The 23,192-nt window shown below is 44.8% G+C and overlaps 1 protein-coding gene across 7 annotated transcripts in view; it reads right to left on the bottom strand.

Annotated features, from left to right (window-relative positions):
- LOC309519979 (uncharacterized protein) overlaps positions 1 to 22,247 on the bottom strand; it is a 70,040-nt gene extending 47,793 nt beyond the window's left edge. For 2 of the 7 annotated variants that reach the window (XM_082201322.1, XM_082201323.1), the window contains exon 1: positions 22,072 to 22,247. In XM_082201322.1, coding sequence (XP_082057448.1) covers positions 22,072 to 22,203 — 132 coding nt within the window. In that variant the 5' untranslated portion in view covers positions 22,204 to 22,247. Of the gene's footprint in view, positions 1 to 3,511; positions 3,653 to 13,294; positions 13,344 to 22,071 lie in introns of all 7 variants that reach the window. The other 5 variants (XR_014214095.1, XR_014214096.1, XR_014214097.1 and 2 more) reach the window with 5 other exon arrangements.
- Between the last annotated feature and the right edge of the window lie 945 nt (positions 22,248 to 23,192).

Genomic DNA, 23,192 nt, shown 5'->3' with positions numbered 1-23,192 from the left:
GAGAATTCTGAAAACCAAACCACCGTATATTTTACTTCGACACTCCCGCTGAAGCACACCCTATTGATTTTGATGATGTTAACTTTTCAAGGAAGCACACCTAGGATTGCTGCCTTATTATTTCTGTCTGGTTTATAATCTGTTTATCATTCACATATTAAAAAAGGCCTTTCTTTCAAGTAACCTCAGGGGTCCAACCACAGAGTCAGAGGCCCAAATACTTTCAGGGGGCAGTTTCCCCACCCTCCCAAACACAGTCCAGTGAAAAGTTAAGCACTCTGATATCCCAGTGATTACAGTGTCTGCTTAACTTTTGCCATTGATAGAAACAGGATTTTTTAAAGCACATGTTCTGACTGGATTGTACTCTCCAGTTTTGAGTATTTCTAGTGAGAAAAGTACCCCACACACACACACACATTTCAAATATTAGCACTATTGCTAAAGCATTCATTCAGAGCGGATCACCAACCACATTTATTTTTTGTTTGTTTGTTTGTTAACAAAAGTGAAGAAATTCAACCATTCCCCTGCAAAATAATCAATCCCTCTTTGCACAGTTCCTGACAACTTTCAGTTTATAAGTGTATAAACTCCATCAAGATCTCCATCAAGGCTAATCTCCATCCACAAATCTTTCCCAAATCTAGCAACTGTTAAACAAGCAGCCATAAGTAGTTGTCTGATGAATTCCTTACATTGTACAGCCAACTACCATTTCATGCAAGGGATCTGTTCTGGCCCCTGTGTGCGTCATTGGAGCACTTATAAACATGCTCCACCCCATTCTGCCCTTTTTGTGATGTGTTGAGTGATGTTTGGGGGCCATTTTGGGGTTCAGCGCTGTGTGCGCATCTTGCAACAGTTTGCAGCACATGTTCCAGCACAGGGTCTAGACCAACACCAATCTTCTATTTCCATTTCAAAGTCATTTCCCCATAACACTTTTAAAACTTGATAACTCACCAAAATCCTTGTCTAGCGAAAGAGTGGAGACTAAACCCTTCAATGCTGAACGAGCAGATTCAATTGGCTTTTCAAAAAAGGTACGTTGCCCTCAAGCCTGCTCTTGTATGTCTTTTTTTTTTTGCTAGAAATATAGTACTCACTTGTCTCCACTGAGACCAGTTTAAAGGTAAGTTTCCTACTATTACTTTCATTTACTAACAACATGTAAACATTCAGCATTTAAAGGGGAATGTGGGCTGCTAACTATGTTGATCCCACACACATACTGTATTTACTCGAATCTAATGCTCATCTTTTTTGGCCAAATTACATTGGAAAAATTAAGGTGTGCCTTAGATTTGATGGCACATTTACAATCGCCAGCAAATACATTTTTTGCTTCCAAGGTTCTGAAAATTCAGGTGCGCATTAGATTCGATGGCACATTAGACTCAAGTAAATACGGTACAAATCCCTGGCGGAATGAAGCTAGTCCGAAGAGCAAAAGATTACAGCAGTATTTATATCAGGGCAGAAGTGAAAAACCTTTTTGAGCCCGAGGTTCATATTTCCTTCTGGGAAACCTTTCAAGGGCCACATGCTGATGACAGGCGAAGGCAGAGGAAAAAGTGGAAGGGGCAAGTAACATAAATGTTAACTTTGCACCATAGACTCATTCCAGCCAGGCAAACACACTTTGGGTTTGAAGCATGGTCACTGAGGTATGTGGCTTGAGGAAAGTGCTGAGGGCCAGAGAGAGGCCTGGGGGCCAGATTCAGCTCCCAATCCTTGCCTTAGAGTCAGAAGGAGTTTCAAAACCAGGACCCAACACATCAGCCTGCCACAGACTGACCCTCTTATATTTTCATAGAGAAAGGCAGGGATGCTTTGTTGAATGAGTGGATTTTGGCTAGGGACAAAGTCTGGGAGCTCAACTGGCACAGGCTGGGATGGTGGGTCAACACAATGCCAGGCCAACAAAATCCATCCCCAAATGAGCTTCGAATATGGCAGTAACTAAAAATGCTGAATGATCAAAAGTAGATGGTTCCAGATGACAAAATCACTGAAGCGAGCTTCACGACACACTACATGGCATGTAAAATAAAATACGTTTGGCTCATACCATTTTGAGGGCACTGGCCCCACTTCAAAGGACTAGCCAGTAGGTTCATGGCAGAGCTCTGAAGCAGAAATAACAAAGAAAATGGTGCACCTGTGCATACACAGAGGGCTTTCTCACTACAGTCTTTCCACAGAATTCAAGAAAGGCTTACAGAAGTGATCATATATTTGCCACACAGATTAAAAAGCCCAGCACCTCCTCTTTTGTTTTTTAGGAATTCAGCACTGAAGCCCCACACCTCTACTAACCAGCAAGCTAGAGCCAGAGGACACATCGAGAGACCATTCAATAATTCTATACGGTTTTCTTTACTTCCGGCCTATTTCAAATCCTTTCCCATCACATTTTCAAGACGTGGGATTACCTTTGAAGGTGACTTGGAAACTACAACTAAGCCAGAATGCAGCAGCTAGACTGGTGACTGGGAGTGGCCACCGGGACCATATAACACCAGTCCTAAAGGATCTTCACTGGCTCCCAGTATGTTTCCGAGCACAATTCAGTATGTTGGCGCTGACCTTTCAAGCCCTAAACGGCCTTGGCCCAGTATACCTGAAGGAGCACCTCCATTCCCATTGTTCAGCTCGGACACTGAGGTCCAGCTCCGAGGGCCTTCTGGTGGTTCTTCACTGCAAGAAGCAAAGTTATAGGGAACAAGGCAGAGGGCCTTCTCGGTAGTGGCACCCTCCCTGTGAAATGCCCTCCCTTCAGATGTCAAGGAAATAAACAACTATCTGACTTTTAGAAGACATCTGAAGACAGCCCTGTATCAGGAAATTTTTAATGTTTGATATTTTATTATGTTTCAATATATGCTGTAAGCCACCCAAAGTGGACAGGGTATTATTATTATTATTATTATTATTATTATTATTATTATTATTAACATTGTCTCTGTAAGGACTAGAAACTTAGTTTTCAAAAACAAGAGGCGTTGGGGTTTGTTTGTTTGTTTGTTTGTTTGTTTGTTTGTTAACCTGTACTCACAGGCTTTTTACCAAGTGTTTTGGGAGTTGCAATTCTTTAGTCTGTATTCTTTAAGGCACCCATGAGAGCAAGGATATTTCCCAGTTAAGATCAGCAGAGCAGCATTTAGAAAGAGACCTGAAGATATGTATTATAGCACTTGAATGATCCAATGCCAGATTTCTTTGTCCAAGGAGCAGCTGTTTGAGTTAAAAAAAAACCTGTGACAAGCAGTTCCCTCTGTGATGCTGAGAACACCCATTCAGCTGTCAATACGGATCATCAATGACATTGTATAAATGCAACATCGACAGAACACCCCGTGCCAAGCCTCTATCGATCAAAGTGTGCAGGAGATTAATCTCATTGGCTCTTCAGGGTATCATATGACTTAGTCTATTAGTACAAGTGGGTCAAAGAAAAAGTAAGGTCAGCGATGTAGTGCACAGACAGAGAATGACAAAGCATGACCTTTCATTGTGAGAACTCGCTTACGATGCAGCCACATTTATTTCTCTCGGCCGATGGTTAAAAGCTCATCTTGCATATCCTTCCTTGTCCGCTATGGTTTGTATCAATCAAAATAAAACTCCAATGCAGTCCAAGTTCTTGCTTTAAAAGGAAAAAAAAATAAGAAAAAGACAAAAGATATTCTACTTAGCACCTTCAAAACACATCACTTTTAACAATACGTGGACCATTAGCAATCAGCCTGCCATTCTGGTCCGTTTCATAGAAAATCAAGAGGCAAAATAATTGAGTCAATAGGAATACAAAAGGGATTGCTTCTCCAGCCCTGTTCTTCTGTGACAGGGTTGAAAATGTAAAAGCTCAGGGAATCAAAAAGAAGAAAGGGAGAATTGATTTGATTCACTGCTTCAGCAGAGGCAGAAATTTAACACTGGGTTTTTTGTTTTGTTTTTTGCATGCTCTCCTATAAGGTGTTGCTTTTCTTTTGGGGGGGGGGGAGGAGGGAGAAGAGGGTTACACTAGAGACAGAAGGGAAAAACACCTTTGATCAGATTGAAGGCTTGAAACAAGAAAGGAGTTGGATATTTCTGCATTCAATCCAAGTTCAACATGGAAAGTTGCAGTTTCAGATTCCCAGATTGAATGTTTCATATAGTGGATCTTGCTGTACTTGGGGCAGAGCTTAATGGCATCTGGCATGTTAGGATGCTCCCGGTGGCTAAGAGTGAAGTCTGATTAAACTGAAGAGAAGGGGAGTTCATACACTAGGGGTGGAAAAATTTGCCTGGTCCACATTGTTAAGCAAACTGACCAAATTTATGCTTCCCTAACTAATACATCCAGTAGTGATGTATGGAAGTGAGAGCTGGACCATAAAGAAGGCTGATCACCGAAGAATTGATGCTTTTGAATTCTGGTGCTGGAGGAGACTCTTGAGAGTCCCATGGACTGCAAGGAGATCAGACCTATCCATTCTTAAGGAAATCAGCCCTGAGTGCTCACTGGAAGGACAGATCGTAAAGCTGAGGCTCCAATACTTTGGCCACCTAATGAGAAGAGAAGACTCCCTGGAAAAGACTCTGATGTTAGGAAAGATTGAGGGCACAAGGAGAAGGGGACAACAGAGGACGAGATGGTTGGACAGTGTTCTTGAAGCTACCAGCATTAGTTTGACCAAACTGCAGGAGGCAGTGGAAGACAGGAGTGCCTGGCGTGCTCTGGTCCATGGGGTCACGAAGAGTCAGACATGCCTAAACAACAACAACAACTAGTACATGGTCCAGAACATGATTTCAGACTTCTCTGAACTTTGCAGTACAGTTTTCAACTAAATGACTATCAAAACACATTAAATATACATATTTTATGGAAACTTTTTAAAGAAAAAAATATGTTTAGAAATGCAGGCACTGTGGTAAAGATGGTATTCAACTAAATTTTACATATTGAAATTAATGGGCCTAACTTAGGACTCAGCTACACAGCTGCAAATAAAACATTTTAAATGTGTTGTAAAGTGCAATACACAAATGTGACACTAGATGGTGAAAGTGAACTATGCAAAATTCAATGTATTTTTCAAAACGTTTTTTAAAAAAGCATTTTCACAGCATTTTTAATATGTGTGTAAATTCCACATTAGTTGTGGTCATTCAGTGGGTGTACTCTGAATAAAACTTAATTGCATACCACCCACAATATATATTTCAATACGTATATTCTAGTAAAATATATATTTAAATACAAATCTTCAGTTCGTTTTTTTTTTTTAAATGCAGATTAATGCAGAAATTGGAACAGGCTTGTGAATGAACCATATGCAAAATTTGCAGAGACTGATCTGTCTATCCCTGTTCGTAACGAAAACTCTGTCAAGCCAAGCAGGGAAAAAAGCAAACATCCTTGCTCCTAGTCCCTCACCATTGAATGTTAGAGACCTTCTGCTAGAGACTGCAATCTGAAATTTTTGGTCAACCTCCTGAGATCTGGCAATACTAACCTTTAAAAGAGATTTTAGCTCCTGTGCTCTGGAGTCTGCATTCAACAGGAGTGAGTGACTGGCAGTGCCTTGAGAGACATTTTCCTCCCTGCTATAAGTGGCAGCATCACCCAACCCAGGTGTTTGCAGGGGTGTATGGTGTGGACAGATTGGCTGGAGACAGACAATAGTTCCCAAAGAAAACTGAATGTCTTTGGGATAAGGCTTTGCTTTACATGGTGGACACGAGCCCCAGTTATGGAACAGCCTTCCCAGGTAAGTTCACCTGGTACCATCTTTTGTGCTCTTTTTGGCTCCAGGTGAAGATCGCTCTGGTCACACCTAGGCCTGATGAAGTCTGTGCCTTTCAGTTATTAAATTTGTGTTTTAACTGTGGAGGCACAACGTCTCTGGTTTTTGCTGCATTTTATGTTCTTTTTGTATTTATATGGCTTTCTTACTCATTGCAAGCTGCCTAGAGAATTTAAGAGGTAGAATACAGAGACTGTAAATAAAATACTGAAAAATTGTTCAGGTCGTAAAGTTTCACCTCCAATCAAATTTGACAAGGTGCCCCATGATATTCTTGTAAAGAAGCTGGTAAAATGCGGTCTTGACTATGCTACCACTCAGTGGATTTGTAACTGGCTGACTGACCGAACCCAAAGGGTGCTCATCAATGGTTCCTCTTCATCCTGGAGAAGAGTGACTAGTGGGGTGCCACAGGGTTCTGTCTTGGGCCCGGTCCTATTCAACATCTTTATCAACGACTTGGATGATGGACTCAAGGGCATCCTGATCAAATTTGCAGATGACACCAAACTGGGAGGGGTGGCTAACACCCCAGAGGACAGGATCACACTTCAAAACGACCTTGACAGATTAGAGAACTGGGCAAAAATAAACAAGATGAATTTTAACAGGGAGAAATGTAAAGTATTGCATTTGGGCAAAAAAAAATGAGAGGCACAAATACAAGATGGGTGACACCTGGCTTGAGAGCAGTACATGTGAAAAGGATCTAGGAGTCTTGGTTGACCACAAACTTGACATGAGCCAACAATGTGACGCGGCAGCTAAAAAAGCCAATGCAATTCTGGGCTGCATCAATAGGAGTATAGCATCTAGATCAAGGGAAGTAATAGTGCCACTGTATTCTGCTCTGGTCAGACCACACCTGGAGTACTGTGTCCAGTTCTGGGCACCACAATTCAAGAAGGACACTGACAAACTGGAACGTGTCCAGAGGAGGGCAACCAAAATGGTCAAAGGCCTGGAAACGATGCCTTATGAGGAACGGCTAAGGGAGCTGGGCATGTTTAGCCTGGAGAAGAGGAGGTTAAGGGGTAATATGATAGCCATGTTCAAATATATAAAAGGATGTCACATAGAGGAGGGAGAAAGGTTGTTTTCTGCTGCTCCGGAGAAGCGGACACGGAGCAATGGATCCAAACTACAAGAAAGAAGATTCCACCTAAACATTAGGAAGAACTTCCTGACAGTAAGAGCTGTTCGACAGTGGAATTTGCTGCCAAGGAGTGTGGTGGAGTCTCCTACTTTGGAGGTCTTTAAGCAGAGGCTTGACAGCCATATGTCAGGAGTGCTCTGATGGTGTTTCCTGCTTGGCAGGGGGTTGGACTCGATGGCCCTTGTGGTCTCTTCCAACTCTATGATTCTATGATTCTATGAAATATGTTTGAAAGGTTTTTGAAGGAATACAAAAAGACTTGTTTGGCCAATAGCAAAGGTGGGGCGACTATGCAAATAATTATAGTGATTATCATCATCATCATCATCACCACTCTCTTCTGCTGAAAGTACCTAAATGATATTGCAGATTTCAAAAAGGTGTAACAGAGTACAACCAAAATTATTAGGGAGCTGGATCAACTTTTCTAGTGGTAGTTGGAGGGTTGAAGGTGACAAGAGAAGGGGGTATGATAATAGGTTTATAAAAGTATCTATGGTGTGAGGAGAAAGTGGGTGGAGAGAATATTTTCCTCCCTCTCCCATAACCCTAAAACTGGGGTCATACAATGAAATGGATGTGCAGGAGATTCAAGACGGTCGGGAGGAGTTATTTAACCGAAGTGTTTCTGCATTACAACTCCTATCATCCTTGCCAGCTAGGGCTGATGGGAGCTTAGTCCAGAACATATGGATGGCCACAGGTTTCCCACCCCTGACATAAGTGTGCAATTCATTTAGGCTGCCTTAAAGATACAGGTAGGGGATGCGGGTGGCGCTGTGGGTAAAACCTCAGCACCTAGGACTTGCCGACTGCATGGTCGGCGGTTTGAATCCCCGCGGCGGGGTGAGCTCCCGTTGCTCGGTCCCAGCGCCTGCCAACCTAGCAGTTCGAAAGCACCCCCAGGTGCAAGTAGATAAATAGGGACCGCTTACTAGCGGGAAGGTAAACGGCGTTTCCGTGTGCGGCTCTGGCTCGCCAGAGTAGCTTCGTCACGCTGGCCACGTGACCCGGAAGTGTCTGCGGACAGTGCTGGCTCCCGGCCTCTAGAGTGAGATGGGCGCACAACCCTAGAGTCTGTCAAGACTGGCCCGTATGGGCAGGGGTACCTTTACCTTTAAAGGTACAGGTAGCTGCTAGTTTATAGCTTTTAAAGAACAGTAGCAATTTCAAAGAAGGGGGGGATCTATCAATGGCTGCCAGTCACGATATCTATAAGGAACTTCCATGGCAAGATGTAGTGCACCACTGGTTATCAGCTGCTGGGAGGAACTGCTGCTCCTGCCCTCTCTTTGTGGGCTTCCCTGGAACCATATGGTGGGCCACACTGGAAACAGGATACTGGACTAGATGGGCCATTGGTCTGATCCAGTAAACAGGCTTTTCTCCCATTCTTATGGGCTATGGAGAGGGACTTCAGTGGGAGGAAGGTGTGAGTTATTGTCAGGAATAAGTAACTGTCATCAAGGTAAAAGTAAAGGGATCCCTGACCATTAGGTCCAGTCGTGACCGACTCTGGGGTTGCGGCGCTTCATTTCGCTTTACTGGCCGAGGGAGCCAGCATACAGCTTCTGGGTCATGTGGCCAGCATGACTAGGCCGCTTCCGGTGAACCAGAGTAGCGCATGGAAACGCCGTTTGCCTTCCCGCTGGAGCGGTACCTATTTATCTACTTGCACTTTGACGTGCTTTCAAACTGCTAGGTTGGCAGGAGCAGGGACCGAGCAACGGGAGCTCACCCCGTCGCGGGGATTCGAACCACCGACCTTCTGATCGGCAAGTCCTAGGCTCTGTGGTTTAACCCACAGTGCCACCCACGTCCCTGTAACTGTCATGCCTGGGGACAATTGCAGCACTCCAACCCTCCCTATCTGGTCCTCCTCACAGGCCCACCCCTCCCTCCTTGGATGCTGGAATGTGTCCTTGATCTGTGGCGGTGCCTCTTGCTGGGCCGGATGGAGAAGGGTGGGTCTGTTTTTGAATCGCTGGAATATATCCTACCATGCAAAGTTAAGAGTCACATTCACTGCTTGCCCATTTTCCCTCTGGCCCCCCACACAACTGGCATGTGGCCTCTGAAAGCTTGCCCATGAGGGAATGGGACCCCTAGGCTGAAAGTGCTCCCCACTCCTTGCCTTAGGTGATGTAAAGGTAGCAGTCAGTGCATGAAAATAAGAGGAAATTGTCAGGTTCGTAAGGTCTGTGAGCCCTGTGGAGCAATGTCTTTGGGAATCTTGGCCAAGTCACATTATCCCTGATTTTTTGCAGGGGGAGCAGGTTTCTGCATTGCCACTAAATTGCTGAAGGAGATGTGGAAGGCTTCTTTTGCAAACATCCCCTCCTAGCTGGGAATGCAACGGCTGCTGAGACCCTTTTAAGAGCATTAAGCTGTACATTCAGCAACACACAATAGCGCTTAAATTAAAGTTGGGGCGGTGGCGATGCCTTAAAGGCTGCCATTACATTCTTAATGAAGTCCGTATGCTCTCCGCTGACGCAGTGGGGACATTGAAATCCACTGCTGTGGCAGCTGATTTGATGTGTTGACGAACGAGCCACACTGCTATAATAAGAAGTGTTTATTTGAATAATAAGGTCAGGGAGTTAAGTAGTTGGTATTCCAGTCATATGAAGCCGTTTGCACAGTGTCACTAATAATTAAAGCCTATAAAATGGGGGGGGGGAGCCCTTGTCTAAATGCTTTCCCCAAATATACTACACTATCTTGAAGAAACTCATCAGGGCAGCCAAGTGATCTTCGAGGCTTATTAATCGCTTCAGCTCCACAGCCAGGGCAAATTTATTTGCTTGAATTAGCATGTAATATACTTACAATAAAGCCGCCACAAGTCCCCACTTCAGAGATACAGTTTATTTAATAGGAAATTAGATCCAGGTATATATATAGCAGCAATACCTGTGTTGCTTACAAGGCCAAGCAATACCTTGCTGGGTTTCATGATACACTCGCTGAGTTGGTGTTTGGAGGGGGGGAGAGAGACATGGGATGCAGGAAGTGCAATTCTACCACATGAGCTTTGGGAGGGGCTTTCTAATGCTCCTGTTAAGGCTGAGCCATAGGCAAGTGTTGTAGGTGACGTGATGAGCAAGGAAGGGGAAGAACCAAGAGGAAGACCCCTCAAGGGATGCAATGGAACACACCAGAGCAAGGAATAAACACTGTTACTCATGCCAAGTCTTAGGTGGTGGGAGGGATTCAACTGCGCACTGGAAATTTAGGTTTCTGCAATTAAAAGTGGAAGAAAGTGCTCTGCTGCAACAGAACCACCTAAAAGCAAGCTGATGGTGGACTTTTTTGTGGTTAGGAAAGTGACTGGGAAATGCTCTAAAAATGGGCTAACCACTGTTTGACAGGATGAGGTATAACCTCCCTGTAAACCAGGCATGGGCAACCTAAGGCCTGGAGGCTGGATGCGGCCCAATCGCCTCCTAAATCTGGCCCATGGACAGTCCAGGAATCAGTAACCCCAGACGTTTACTCGTGTAAAAAGAGTAGAATGTGTGCTTTTATTTAAAATGCATCTCTGGGTTACTTCTGGGGCATAGGAATTCGTTCATTCCCCCCCCCCCAAAAAAAAATATAGTCCGACCCACCACATGGTCTGAGGGACGGTGGACCGGCCCATGGCTGAAAAAGGTTTCTGACCCCTGCTGTAAACCAATCAGAATGAAAGCTCAATTAAAAGTGGACATAATATAGCCTCTATGCAAGCTTTGCACAAGCAAATCAGGATAAACAGGTTGTCTGGGGGAGCCATTAACCTGCAACACTTCCTGTCTAGGACAGCTGAATGGCCAGCCTGAGTTGGCAGGATTAGTCCACAGCCAGACAATTCTTGACTGCGTGGGGGAATGTTGTGCAAAAATGCCTTACCCTCCATGGATGTGTATAAACTGCTTTTAAAGTCATCCAAGGTGGAATCTACACACATGTAAAAAAAGTTCTGAAAATGCTTTTTGTAAAAGCGTTTTTTAAAATACAGTAATTTTCCATAAGGCTCACTATCACCATCTATAGTCACAACTGTATATTGCACTTAAAGCAAACTTAAAACGTTTTATTTGCAGCTGTATAGCTGAGTCACAAGTCAATTGGCAGCCATCATGGCCTCTTGTGGGAACGAATTCCACAATTTAACTGTGTGCTATGTGAAGAAGTATTTTCTCTTGCCTGTCCTGAACTTTCCAAAATTCAGCCAAGTTCTAGTATTATGACATAGGAAGAAAAAAACTCTATCCTTTTTCTCCACACTCTGCATCATTTTATACACCTTTGCCATACCCCGCTCTCTTACTTGTCTTTCCTCTGAACTAAAAAATCCCCCAGTGGTCCTTTTGCAATAACATCAGGAAGCAAGCTGAGGATGCTGTCAGATGGTGCCCAGTTGGGAGAGAGGTAGCACTGTGTTCTTCACAACATACAAAGCCAAGACAGAAGAACATATTGGCTTGGGGGAGAACCAGGAGCTGCAAAGCCATTGCAAAAACGGGAATAAGTGATTTGAGAGGAAGAGCAATATCCTTGCCATTCAAAATCTGCCAGGGCCAGCAGGGGCCAATAGAAGGGCGAAGCCTGGCAATAGGATGGGAGACAGTGATGCATAGTCTGCACCTGTGCAAGAGGGACTGATTTGCTTTGGTTCCATATAGCAGGCCGTTTCTTGCACATAATAGACCCTCTCCCACGTCTTCCCAATCTTCAAACTGCAGGCGGTGGCTGAACAAGGACAGACATCACACAAGACGGCAAAGTTCACCCTGACAGGGAAGAGTTCACTGGCACCACTCTCTCTTCTCAAACTTTATTATTCACAGTCTGAGCAGCAAATAATTCCTCTGTTCTTTTCTCCCGCTACTCAGCCACCCCCTGATTCTTTTCCTCCTTTGCCAAAGCTGTTCTCTATTATAGGAGGGCACAGGCATGCGCCAGAAGTGTCAGAGGCGTTAGACAAGGTATTAAGGAGGTGTCAATGGTAGAATAGCAGGGATTACAGGAAAGTCTAAATAATGTGTAAAATAAAACCAAAAAGGTGATAAAGTCGTTTGATAAGAAAGGCTGGAGAGAATAAAAAAAGGGGAGTGCAATTATTTTTTCATTTCGATTGTTCAGGCTGAAAAGCACTTTTGCGACTTAAGTGGCATTTCTTTCTCCTCCCCCACCTCTTTCGGTGCATCATATTCCTCAATAATCACGTTATGGTTGCCAGCATTTTCGCAGCACACAAAAAAGCAGGGAGGGGGGAGAGGGAGAACAGCAAGACCACTTCACACAAATAATCCTCTTCGCATCTGAGCCGGCCCCATTGTGCTTTGCATCCCCAACAACATTTCGCACCGAGTCCAGCTTTGCAACCATCGCCAGCATTTTCGCAAGTTGGAATTAATAGCATGACACCCTTCCCTTTTCAAGGACTAGCAGGGGAGGAAGAAGGGGTCCCGCTCTAGGTGGAACTGGCTCCCTTCATAAACTTAAGGCCTTTCCAATGCAAAGAGTGTGTTTATGTGCAAGGAATGCACAGCTTCTGCTCATACCTCCCAGATCAGCTCCTCCAACTGATCCTGCCCACTTGCTAAGATCATCAACAGAGGCCGTCCTGTCAGTTCCAAACCCACATTTTGTTATAATAACAGAGAGAACCATTTCTGCCACACCCAAATTTTGGAAGTCTCTGTCTAAAGATATATTCATCTTGCCCCCTCCTTGTTGCTCATCCATTGCAGCTTCAAAACCTTCCTATTTAGAAAGGCCTTTGATTTTTGGAGACTGGGTTTTATCGCTTGACTACCATAGCAATATTATTTATTTCTTTATGAATGGTATTTCATATAGATTATATGCAATCCTTCTGTTGGTGCTTTTTTTTTTCCTTTTTAAAATCCGGTTATTGTTGCGTTTTATATGACATTTCTTATTGCAACATTTAAAAGTTGTTTGATTGCCAGATTTCACTGCATTCTGTTCTTTTTTTATAGATTGCTATTTGAGTGCATTTGATTATACTTGCAAACTGCATTGAGCTGTATGAGAAAAGGCAGGGGATAAATTTTTGTGTGATAAAGGGGCATCCTGGGGAAGTCTCTTTGAAGGGTAGGATGATATACACACAGTATGTTAATGTGTATATGTGCACGAATGTATTCAGTCATCTTTCCACAAGATAGTGTGAAGACACATTTTTCCGGCGCTCAAATGACAATATGTCCCCAAGAAAAAACAATTCTCCCCCAAGCCAAAGCAATGCATCAGATTTTGCCACAATCAGGCACACTAGATTTATTCAAGAAGACCCCACCAAGTGATATCTCTCCAGACTCACTCTGACTTCCTGAGTCCTGTCAGTACACCCAGTAAGCTGTGAGCAGCATCTGAAACCAGATTACACAAGTGTCCTGGGCGTGCACTGGACGGTGTTTAGGACATCACTAGCAGTGCTGAGCCATAAGAAGCGCCCCACGCAATCAGGCCAATGGCCCGTCAACATCCTGTTCTCACAGTGGCCAGACAGATGCCTTTGGGAAACACAACAGCACTCTCCCCTCCTGCAGTTTCCAACACCTGGCATTCAGAGACATACTGCCTCTTACAGAAGAGGTATATAACACGGCCAGCATGACTAATAGCTGTTGATAGCTTTATCCCAAAAGATAACACATAGAATCATAGAATAGAATCATAGAGTTGGAAGAGACCACAAGGGCCATCGAGTCCAACCCCCTGCCAAGCAGGAAACACCATCAGAGCACTCCTGACATATGGTTGTCAAGCCTCTGCTTAAAGACCTCCAAAGTAGGAGACTCCACCACACTCCTTGGCAGCAAATTCCACTGTCGAACAGCTCTTACAGTCAGGAAGTTCTTCCTAATGTTTAGGTGGAATCTTCTTTCTTGTAGTTTGGATCCATTGCTCCGTGTCCGTTTCTCCGGAGCAGCAGAAAACAACCTTTCTCCCTCCTCTATGTGACATCCTTTTATATAGTTGAACATGGCTATCATATCACCCCTTAACCTCCTCTTCTAACACGAGGAAGAGTTCTAACGGACCACTTATTACTTGACGTTTTATTCTCACAACAATCCTGCGAGGTGGACTCTGTCTTGTCCTCTGCCTCTGAGCCCCAGCATTTAATTAATAGGGTGCACCAGTCACCCCACTCAAGGGGGAGCCCTCAGTACCGTCTTTTACATTGTCCCAGCCTATGTATGTGGGTCTGCTGCCATCCACAGAGCCTGAGGACGATTTCTCTGCAACCTCTTCCATTCTACCCCACTGAGGAGCATGTGACTGCAGACCAGATTACTGGTCCTATAAAATTGGCAAGCAGGGATAGGCAGGCTTTTGCTGAAACAACATATTTCCAAATTCAGCTAGCAAGACTCGTTGGGAACTGTTCAGGTTCCTGATTTATCTTGTCTTGTACCTGGCCTGTGAGCCGCAAGCCTCGGCAGGTTAAGGTGCGAGGGGTGACTGGTCCTAGGTCAGGGAGCCACGTGACTGAGCAGTGACTGCACCTGGGTCTTCACAGTTCTGGTCTGACACTCTACGGCAACCTTTCTCAACCTGTGGGTCCCCAGATGTTGTTGAACTGCAACTCCCATCACCCCTCGCTAGCAAGGCCAGAGCTCAGGGATGATGGGAGTTGTAGTCCAACAACATCTGGGGACCCACAGGTTGAGGACAGCTGCAAGTGTTACATCACAATGGCTCTGTTTGCATGTCACAGTAAACCATAGTTAATGGGAAAATGACAAAGCGTCTTACGGCACCTAAATAACAGCAAATTATTGTGGCATAAGTTTTTGCAGACCGCACTCCATCAAATACATGTTTAGGGAAGCTTTTAATGTTTGATGCGTTACTTTATTTTAATATTGTGTTGGAAGCTGCCCAGAGTGGCTGGGGAAACCCAGCCAGATGGGTGGGGTATACATTTTATTATTATTATTATTATTATTATTATTATTATTATTATTATTACTATTATTATCCTAAGTTCCATGTATATCTGTCTACACATTGGTTGCTGTTGCTGATGGGGATTGTAAATGCTGGGATCAAAAGAAAGGGAAATGAAGCAAGGTGCTGATAACAATAATTGCGTTATTAAATATGGAGGCTACAGACACACAGAGAGCTGTTGATAACCAAGATATACAAGGGTGAGACACTTAGCACATGTAGTATAAATCTAAAAACCTTGTCCCTATTCAAGTTGGACCCCTTCATGGATCACTGCCTTGCCGTGGCGAAGGGGCTTGAAGAACTCAGGGAAGCTATGAACTACGCCGAGCAGGGCACACAAGATGAACAGGTCATAGTGGAGAGTTTTGACCAAACGTGATCCACCTGGAGTAGGAATCGGCAAGCCACTCCAGTATCCCTGCCAAGAAAACTCCATGGACAAAGACAACAGGCATATAAAAGTTATGACACTGGAAGATGAGCCCCTCAGGTCGGAAGGTGTCCAACATGCTACTGGGGAAGAGCGGAGGACAAGTACAAGTAGATCCAGAGCTGATGAAGCGGCTGGGCCAAAGCCGAAAGGACGCTCAGTTGTGGATATGCATGGAAGCGAAAGGAAAGTCCAATGCTGTAAAGAAAAATATTGCATAGGAACCTGGAATGTAAGAACCATGAACCTGGGTAAGTTGGATGTGGTCAAAAATGAGATGGCAAGAATAAATATTGACATCCTGGGCATCAGTGAGCTAAAATGGACGGGAATGGGCGAATTCAGTTCAGATGACTACCATATCTACTACTGTGGGCAAGAAACCCGTAAGAGAAATGGAGTGGCCCTCATAGTCAACAAAAGAGTGGCGAAAGCTGTACTGGGATGCAGTCTCAAAAATGATAGAATGATCTCGATACGAATCCAAGGCAGACCTTTTAACATCACAGTAATCCAAGTTTATGCACCAACTACTGGTGCTGAAGAAACTGAAATTGACCAGTTCTATGAAGACTTACAAAACCTTATCGAAGTGACACCAAAGAAGGATGTTCTGCTCATTATAGGGGATTGGAATGCTAAAGTAGGGAATCAAGAGATAAAAGGAACAACTGGCAAGTTTGGCCTTGGAGATCAAAACGAAGCAGGGCAAAGGCTAATAGAGTTCTGTCAAGAGAACAAGCTGGTCATCACAAACACGCTTTTCCAACAACACAAGAGACGACTCTACACATGGACATCCCCAGATGGGCAACATCGAAATCAGATTGATTATATTCTCTGCAGCCAAAGATGGAGAAGCTCTATACAGTCAGCAAAAACAAGACCTGGAGCTGACTGTGGCTCAGATCATCAGCTCCTTATAGCAAAATTCAAGCTTAAACTGAAGAAAGTAGGAAAAACCACTGGACAGGTAAGATACAATCTAAACCAAATCCCTTATGAATACACAGTGGAAGTGAGGAACAGGTTTAAGGATTTAGATTTGCTGGACAGAGTGCCTGAAGAACTATGGATGGAGGCTCGCAACATTATACAGGAGGCAGCAACTAAAACCATCCCAATGAAAAAGAAATGCAAGAAAGCAAAGTGGCTGTCCAACGAGGCCTTACAAATAGCGGAGGAGAGAAGGCAAGCAAAATGCGAGGGAGATAGTGAAAGATACAGGAAATTGAATGCAGATTTCCAAAGAACAGCAAGGAGAGACAAGAAGGCCTTCTTAAACGAGCAATGCAAAGAAATAGAGGAAAGCAACAGAATGGGAAGAACCAGAGATCTGTTCAAGAAAATTGGAAATATGAAAGGAACATTTCGTACAAAGATTACCATAATAAAGGACAAAAGTGGTAAAGATCTAACTGAAGCAGAAGACATCAAGAAGAGGTGGCAAGAATACACAGAGGAATTATACCAGAAAGATATGGATGTCTCATACACCCCAGATAGTGTGGTTGCTGACCTTGAGCCAGACATCCTGGAGAGTGAAGTCAAATGGGCCTTAGAAAGCACTGCAAATAACAAGGCCAGTGGAAGTGATGGTATTCCAGCTGAACTGTTTAAAATTTTAAAAGATGATGCTGTTAAGGTGCTACACTCAATATGCCAGCAAGTTTGGAAAACTCAGCAGTGGCCAGAGGATTGGAGAAGATCAGTCTACATTCCAATCCCAAAGAAAGGCAGTGCCAAAGAATGCTCCAACTACCACACAATTGCACTCATTTCACACGCTAGCAAGGTTATGCTTAAAATTCTACAAGGAAGGCTCAAGCAGTATGTGGACCGAGAACTCCCAGAAGTGCAAGCTGGATTTAGAAGAGGCAGAGGAACCAGAGACCAAATTGCAAACATGCGCTGGATTATGGAGAAAGCCAGAGAGTTCCAGAAAGACATCTACTTCTGCTTCATTGACTATGCAAAAGCCTTTGACTGTGTTGACCACAGCAAACTATGGCAAGTTCTTAAAGAAATGGGAGTGCCTGATCACCTCATCTGTCTCCTGCGAAATCTCTATGTGGGACAAGAAGCTACAGTTAGAACTGGATATGGAACAACTGATTGGTTCCAAATTGGGAAAGGAGTACGGCAAGGCTGTATATTGTCTCCCTGCTTATTTAACTTATATGCAGAATTCATCATGCGAAAGGCTGGGCTGGATGAATCCCAAGCCGGAATTAAGATTGCCGGAAGAAATATCAACAACCTCAGATATGCAGATGACACAACCTTGATGGCAGAAAGTGAAGAGGAATTAAAGAACCTTTTAATGAGGGTGAAAGAGGAGAGCGCAAAATATGGTCTGAAGCTCAACATCAAAAAAACGAAGATCATGGCCACTGGGCCCATCACCTCCTGGCAAATAGATGGGGAAGAAATGGAGGCAGTGAGAGATTTTACTTTCTTGGGCTCCATGATCAGTGCAGATGGTGACAGCAGTCACGAAATTAAAAGACGCCTGCTCCTTGGGAGAAAGGCGATGGCAAACCTAGACAACATCTTAAAAAGCAGAGACATCACCTTGCCAACAAAGGTCCGTATAGTAAAAGCCATGGTTTTCCCAGTAGTGATGTATGGAAGTGAGAGCTGGACCATAAAGAAGGCTGATCGCCGAAGAATTGATGCTTTTGAATTATGGTGCTGGAGGAGACTCTTGAGAGTCCCATGGACTGCAAGAAGATCAAACCTCTCCATTCTGAAGGAAATCAGCCCTGAGTGCTCACTGGAAGGACAGATCGTGAAGCTGAGGCTCCAATAATTTGGCCACCTCATGAGAAGAGAGGACTCCCTGGAAAAGACCCTGATGTTGGGAAAGATGGAGGGCACAAGGAGAAGGGGACGACAGAGAATGAGATGGTTGGATGGTGTTCTTGAAGCTACTAGCATGAGTTTGATCAAACTGCGGGAGGCAGTGGAGGACAGAAGTGCCTGGCGTGCTCTGGTCCATGGGGTCACGAAGAGTCGGACATGACTAAACGACTAAACAACAACATTCAAGTTGGAACACAGATGGAACACACAGGGGAGCAACAAACCATGGTCCCTGGTTCAGCAGTATGTCCAAACTAGCACTGTGGTTTGTTTAACTCCAAACACAGAACAAAGTGTGTCTTTTTAATGTTTGTGCTTTGGCTTCTAGAGACCCACATTATTTTCCCTTGTCCTTCAAATGGCTTAAACCAGTCTTTCGCAACCTGCTGCCCTCTAGCTGCCTTGTACCCTGAAGGGTGCCAGGTTGGGAAAGGCTGTCTTAAGCATTGAATGTAAGTGAAGGTAAAGTAAATACGGCATTACAAATTAGGGAGGGTTTTTTTTCCTTCCCCGGTGTTGGTGGGAGGTATTATTCCAATGACTTCCTCAGGTACAAAACACAAGGGATGAATCAAACGAGAGGATGTGAAGAGTTGTGTATGTTCCTGGGAGGGAGAAAAAGGAACTATTAATGCTCCTGAGTTATCTAGATGGCTTCAAGAGCCCATCACTGATCCATCTACAATCTTCACATATTCCACAGAGACACTTGACCTTCAATTAAAGCGAAATACTGCTTATTTGCCGCACCTTGCAGATACTGGCGTTGAAAGATTAACAAGTGAACCACAATTATAAAACCAAGCGCTCTGACGCACAAGAGGGCACTGCAATCAGATAAGGAACTTGTTGAAGCCCTGCTTTCCTAGAGTCTCACGGCAGTCAGTCTCTCCACACACATGAATGAGAAAGGGAAACCTGTGGGCATTCTCTTTCAGCGCATGACTCTGCTAGCCCTGAGCACAGCTACATAAACTTGCCATAGGATAAGTAAAGATGTGCTGATCTGAAACCACTGGGGGAAGACACATTAAAGGCTGTCGTCTCCTAGAGCAGCGGCACAGAAATCTTTTTCAGCCCGTAGGCAGCTTTCCCTTGAAGAACCTCCCAGGGGTCACCTGCCAGTGGTGAGCAGGGCCTGAGGCAAAAGTGGCCAGAGCCAAGAATATGTTACCACTGTACAGTAGGCTAGTATCTGCACACTCCTCTCTATCAAAAGGGACGCAGGTGGCACTGTGGTCTAAACCACTGAGCCTCTTGGGCTTGGCTGATCGTAGGGTCGGCGGTTCAAATCCGCATGACGGGGTGAGCTCCTGTTGCTCTGTCCCAGCTTCTGCTAACCTAGCAGTTCGAAAGCATACCTGCGCAAGTAGATAAATAGGCACTACTGCGGTGGGAAGGTAAATGGCGTTTCTGTGTGCTCTGGTTTCCATCACAGTGTTCCATTGCACCAGAAGTGGTTTAGACATGCTGGCCACAGGACCCGAAAAGCTGTCTGTGGACAAACTCCGGCTCCCTCAGCCTGAAGTGAGATGAGCACCATAACCCCATAGTCGCCTTTGACTGTACATAGCCGTCCAGGGGTCATTTACCTTTACATCTCTATCCAAGAGCTAGAGGACTGACTCTTTCTAGCAGTGGCATCTGGTAGCCCCCGACCTGGAAGGGTGGCATGGACAATTAAGCCACGGAGGTGTGGTCAAGGAGGTGGCTAAGTTATCACTCTCGGGAGCCCCAGCGTGGTGTAGTGGTTAAGAGCGATGGACTCGTAATCTGGTGGTCTGGGTTTGCTTCCCCGCCCCACACATGTAGCTGCTGGGTGACCTTGGGCCAGTCACACTTCTCTAAAGTCTCTCAGCCTCACTCACCTCACAGACGGTTTATTGTGGGGGAGGAAGGGAAAGGAGATTGTTAGCCGCTTTGAGACTCCTTAAGGGGAGTGAAAGGCGGGGTATCAAGCCCAAACTCTTCTTCTTCAGCAGCAGCAGCAGCTAGTATGGCCAATTATCAGGAATTATAGGAGCTGGAGGGCCAAAGGTTAGCCACCTGTTTTGAAGCCTCATTGGTTACAGTGGAATTAAGTTTCCTTCAGCTCCTTATCCCTCCTCCTGTGTAGAACTTGCTGAAACGTGGGAACCCCAGTCCCAGATCCTCTGCAACCACAACTGGGAAGGCAGCCAAATGGGATGTTAATCCGGACTGAGTGCCTGAACACCTGCTAGCCTATCACTGCTATTCAAATCAAGTGTCTGAACCTCCTCCTTCTCCACCTCACAGGGAGCAGACTTTCCTCCAGAAAACACAGGCAGTTACCACCCAAAACAATGTGACGTAAAAAAAAAAAAGAACCCAGAAACATCATTTATACCTTCCCTTCCTCGTTAGTCATTGCCAGGCCAGCTTCCCGATTCAGCTCTTTGCTACAGTAAACGCTGAGGCAGCAATCCACCACACAATCTTTCTTTTCCACTTTGAAAGTTTAGGGACATTGTGAAACCATTCCACAATATATAGCGGGTCACGCCAAGGAGTTGGCATCCATCTTCGCCATCCATCTGCTGCCTAAACTCCATTGCTGCTTTTGCTGAGGTTTCTCTCTTGGTCATCACATTTATTCCCGACTCATCTTCCCACCAACACCCCTGGTGGGTCCTACAATTTTTGTTCTCAGCCCTTCTAAAACCTTCTTGCTGGAGAACTTCATAGACTTGCACACTACAAAGTTAAAGCACTGTTTTACCACTTTAAACAGTCATGGCTTCCCACAAAGAATCCTGGGAACTATAGGTTGTTTAAAAGTTTCAAGAGTTGTTACGAGACCCCTAGTCTCCCCATAGAGCTACAACTTACAGAGTAGTGTAATAATCTATCCCTCTTCTCAGGGAGCTTTGGGAATTGTTGCTGTGTGAGGAGAATGCAGGTCTCCTAACAACTCTCAGCACGCTTTACAGAATTCTTTGGGGAAAGCCATGACACTTTAAAGTACTATAAAAAGTAAAGGTAAAGGACCCCTGACAGTTAAGTCCAGTTGCAGATGACTCTGGGGCTGCGGTGCTCATCTTGCTTTACTGGCTGAGGGAGTCGGCATTTGTCCACAGACAGTTTTTCCAGGTCATGTGGCCAGCATGACTAAGCCACTTCTGGTGCAACGGAACACTGAAACCAGAGCAGCGCATGGAAACGCCGTACAGTGCAGATGGAGCCTCATTCAGGCAGGAGACTGGTTATAGATTTTCTTCAGCATATTGAAATTGGTAGGACCAAGTGTCCAGCTAAGTCTCTTGGACACTGGCACAATTCATATCATGCCAAACCATGGTTGCGAAAGCTTTAACTATGGTTTGTAATTGGCCAGCAAACTAGAATCCAAAAACATGGGTTGAAATTAGATAGCTAACTATGGGTTTGGCATGAGGACTGAACTGAAAATCCATAACAAGTGGTCATTTCACTGCCTCCCAAAACAACTGAAGCTTAAGAGATGGGATTGCTAAACAGATGGAAAGGCAGTTCTAAACCATGTTCTCTGAACGTCTGAAAAACTCAAACCATGGTTTGACCCAGTGCTTTTTTTCTGGGGGGACACAGGGGGACACATACCCCTAAACATTTTGTGAATCTAAGTTTGGCCTCAGTGAGGGGCAGTACTTCAAAATGAGTAGGAAAATGAGAGTACCCCTAAACATTTTTTTAGAAAAAAGCACTGGTTCGACCTATAAGGTTAGTATAATCTACTATTTGACTCCATGTCTGAACTGAGACTTCCCACAATGCTGTATACCATATCTGTATTTAAAGACGCAGCCACCTCTTCCAACAGTTTTGACTAATATGCTCACCTCTTTTCCCTTTATTTCCATTTCCTTCAACTTTAATTCTTCCCCTTCTGCCACAATTCCTGTTTTTTCCCCCCAGGGCTTTCTGCTTCCACCCTGCTTTTCTGAGCTGCCTTGAACAACCTCATTGCCCATGTTTTCTCCAACTGCCAGGTTTGTGACGCTTCTATTAAAAATGAACCCCTGATTGGCTGCCCCAACATTCTGTTGGTCATTGTTGCCTCATAAAGGAAGGCAACATTAGGGACATAGGAATCTGCTTCACATCAGGTCAGATTATTGGTCCATATATTGTCTGGTCTGGACGGAAGGAGCCTTTCAGATTCTCCAGCAGAGGACTTCCTCATACTCTGATCCTTTAGGAAAGCCTTCCCTAAAACCTAGTGCCATCCAACTGCTTTGGATTACAAATCCCATCACACGGGTGAATGGGAGCTTAGTCACCTTCATATCATACATGTACAACACGCTTAAAAACACATTCCCCAAAGAATCCTGGGAATTGTAGCTTACCCTTCAGAGAGCTACAGTTCCCAGGACCCTTAACAAACGACAGTCCCCCCAGGACTTCCGGTTCGGCGCCAGCGCTAATGGCTGCTCCCTCTCCGAGCTCCGGAGAGAGGACGGCTCTGCGAGTTCGGGTCTGACCCGCTACGGCAAGCGGGGGACCCCTAAAATCACAGGAACGGAGCCTGTGAACAAGGAGATTCAGTGGGCACCTGAAGCGCCCCCCTTTACCGCAGAAAGAGCCTTTTTAAAGGCTCCGGAACGACAACGGGGAGCGCGGTGCTGAGAATCGCTACCCAGCCCGCAGGGTGAAGCCGCGTCGCCATTAGTGGAGAGCGCCGATTCCTTCCTGAATAATTTGGACAAAAAAGACCCGTGAGTAAGATCGAACCTCTATTCGTGTCAAAACTACTTGAAATTAGGCTGAAAACGGGAAAGGCGAAAATTAAGGAAGTCTGCCTTCCCCCGACTGCATGACAATTAAAGCAACGAAAGTTACTAAGCTGCATCCGTATGGGATATTGTTTTTAACTGCTTGAATCCGACATTTGGACTTTGACTATCCCCTCTAGCTTGCAGGGCAGAGGGGAGGAAAAAGTGACTTTATAAGCTGCATG

The sequence above is a fragment of the Podarcis vaucheri genome, assembly GCF_965113315.1.
Source record: "Podarcis vaucheri genome assembly, chromosome: 15".
Taxonomy (NCBI): domain Eukaryota; kingdom Metazoa; phylum Chordata; class Lepidosauria; order Squamata; family Lacertidae; genus Podarcis; species Podarcis vaucheri.
The sequence above is the reverse complement of the archived record's forward strand: the minus strand, read 5'-3'. Positions and strand labels throughout refer to the sequence as shown.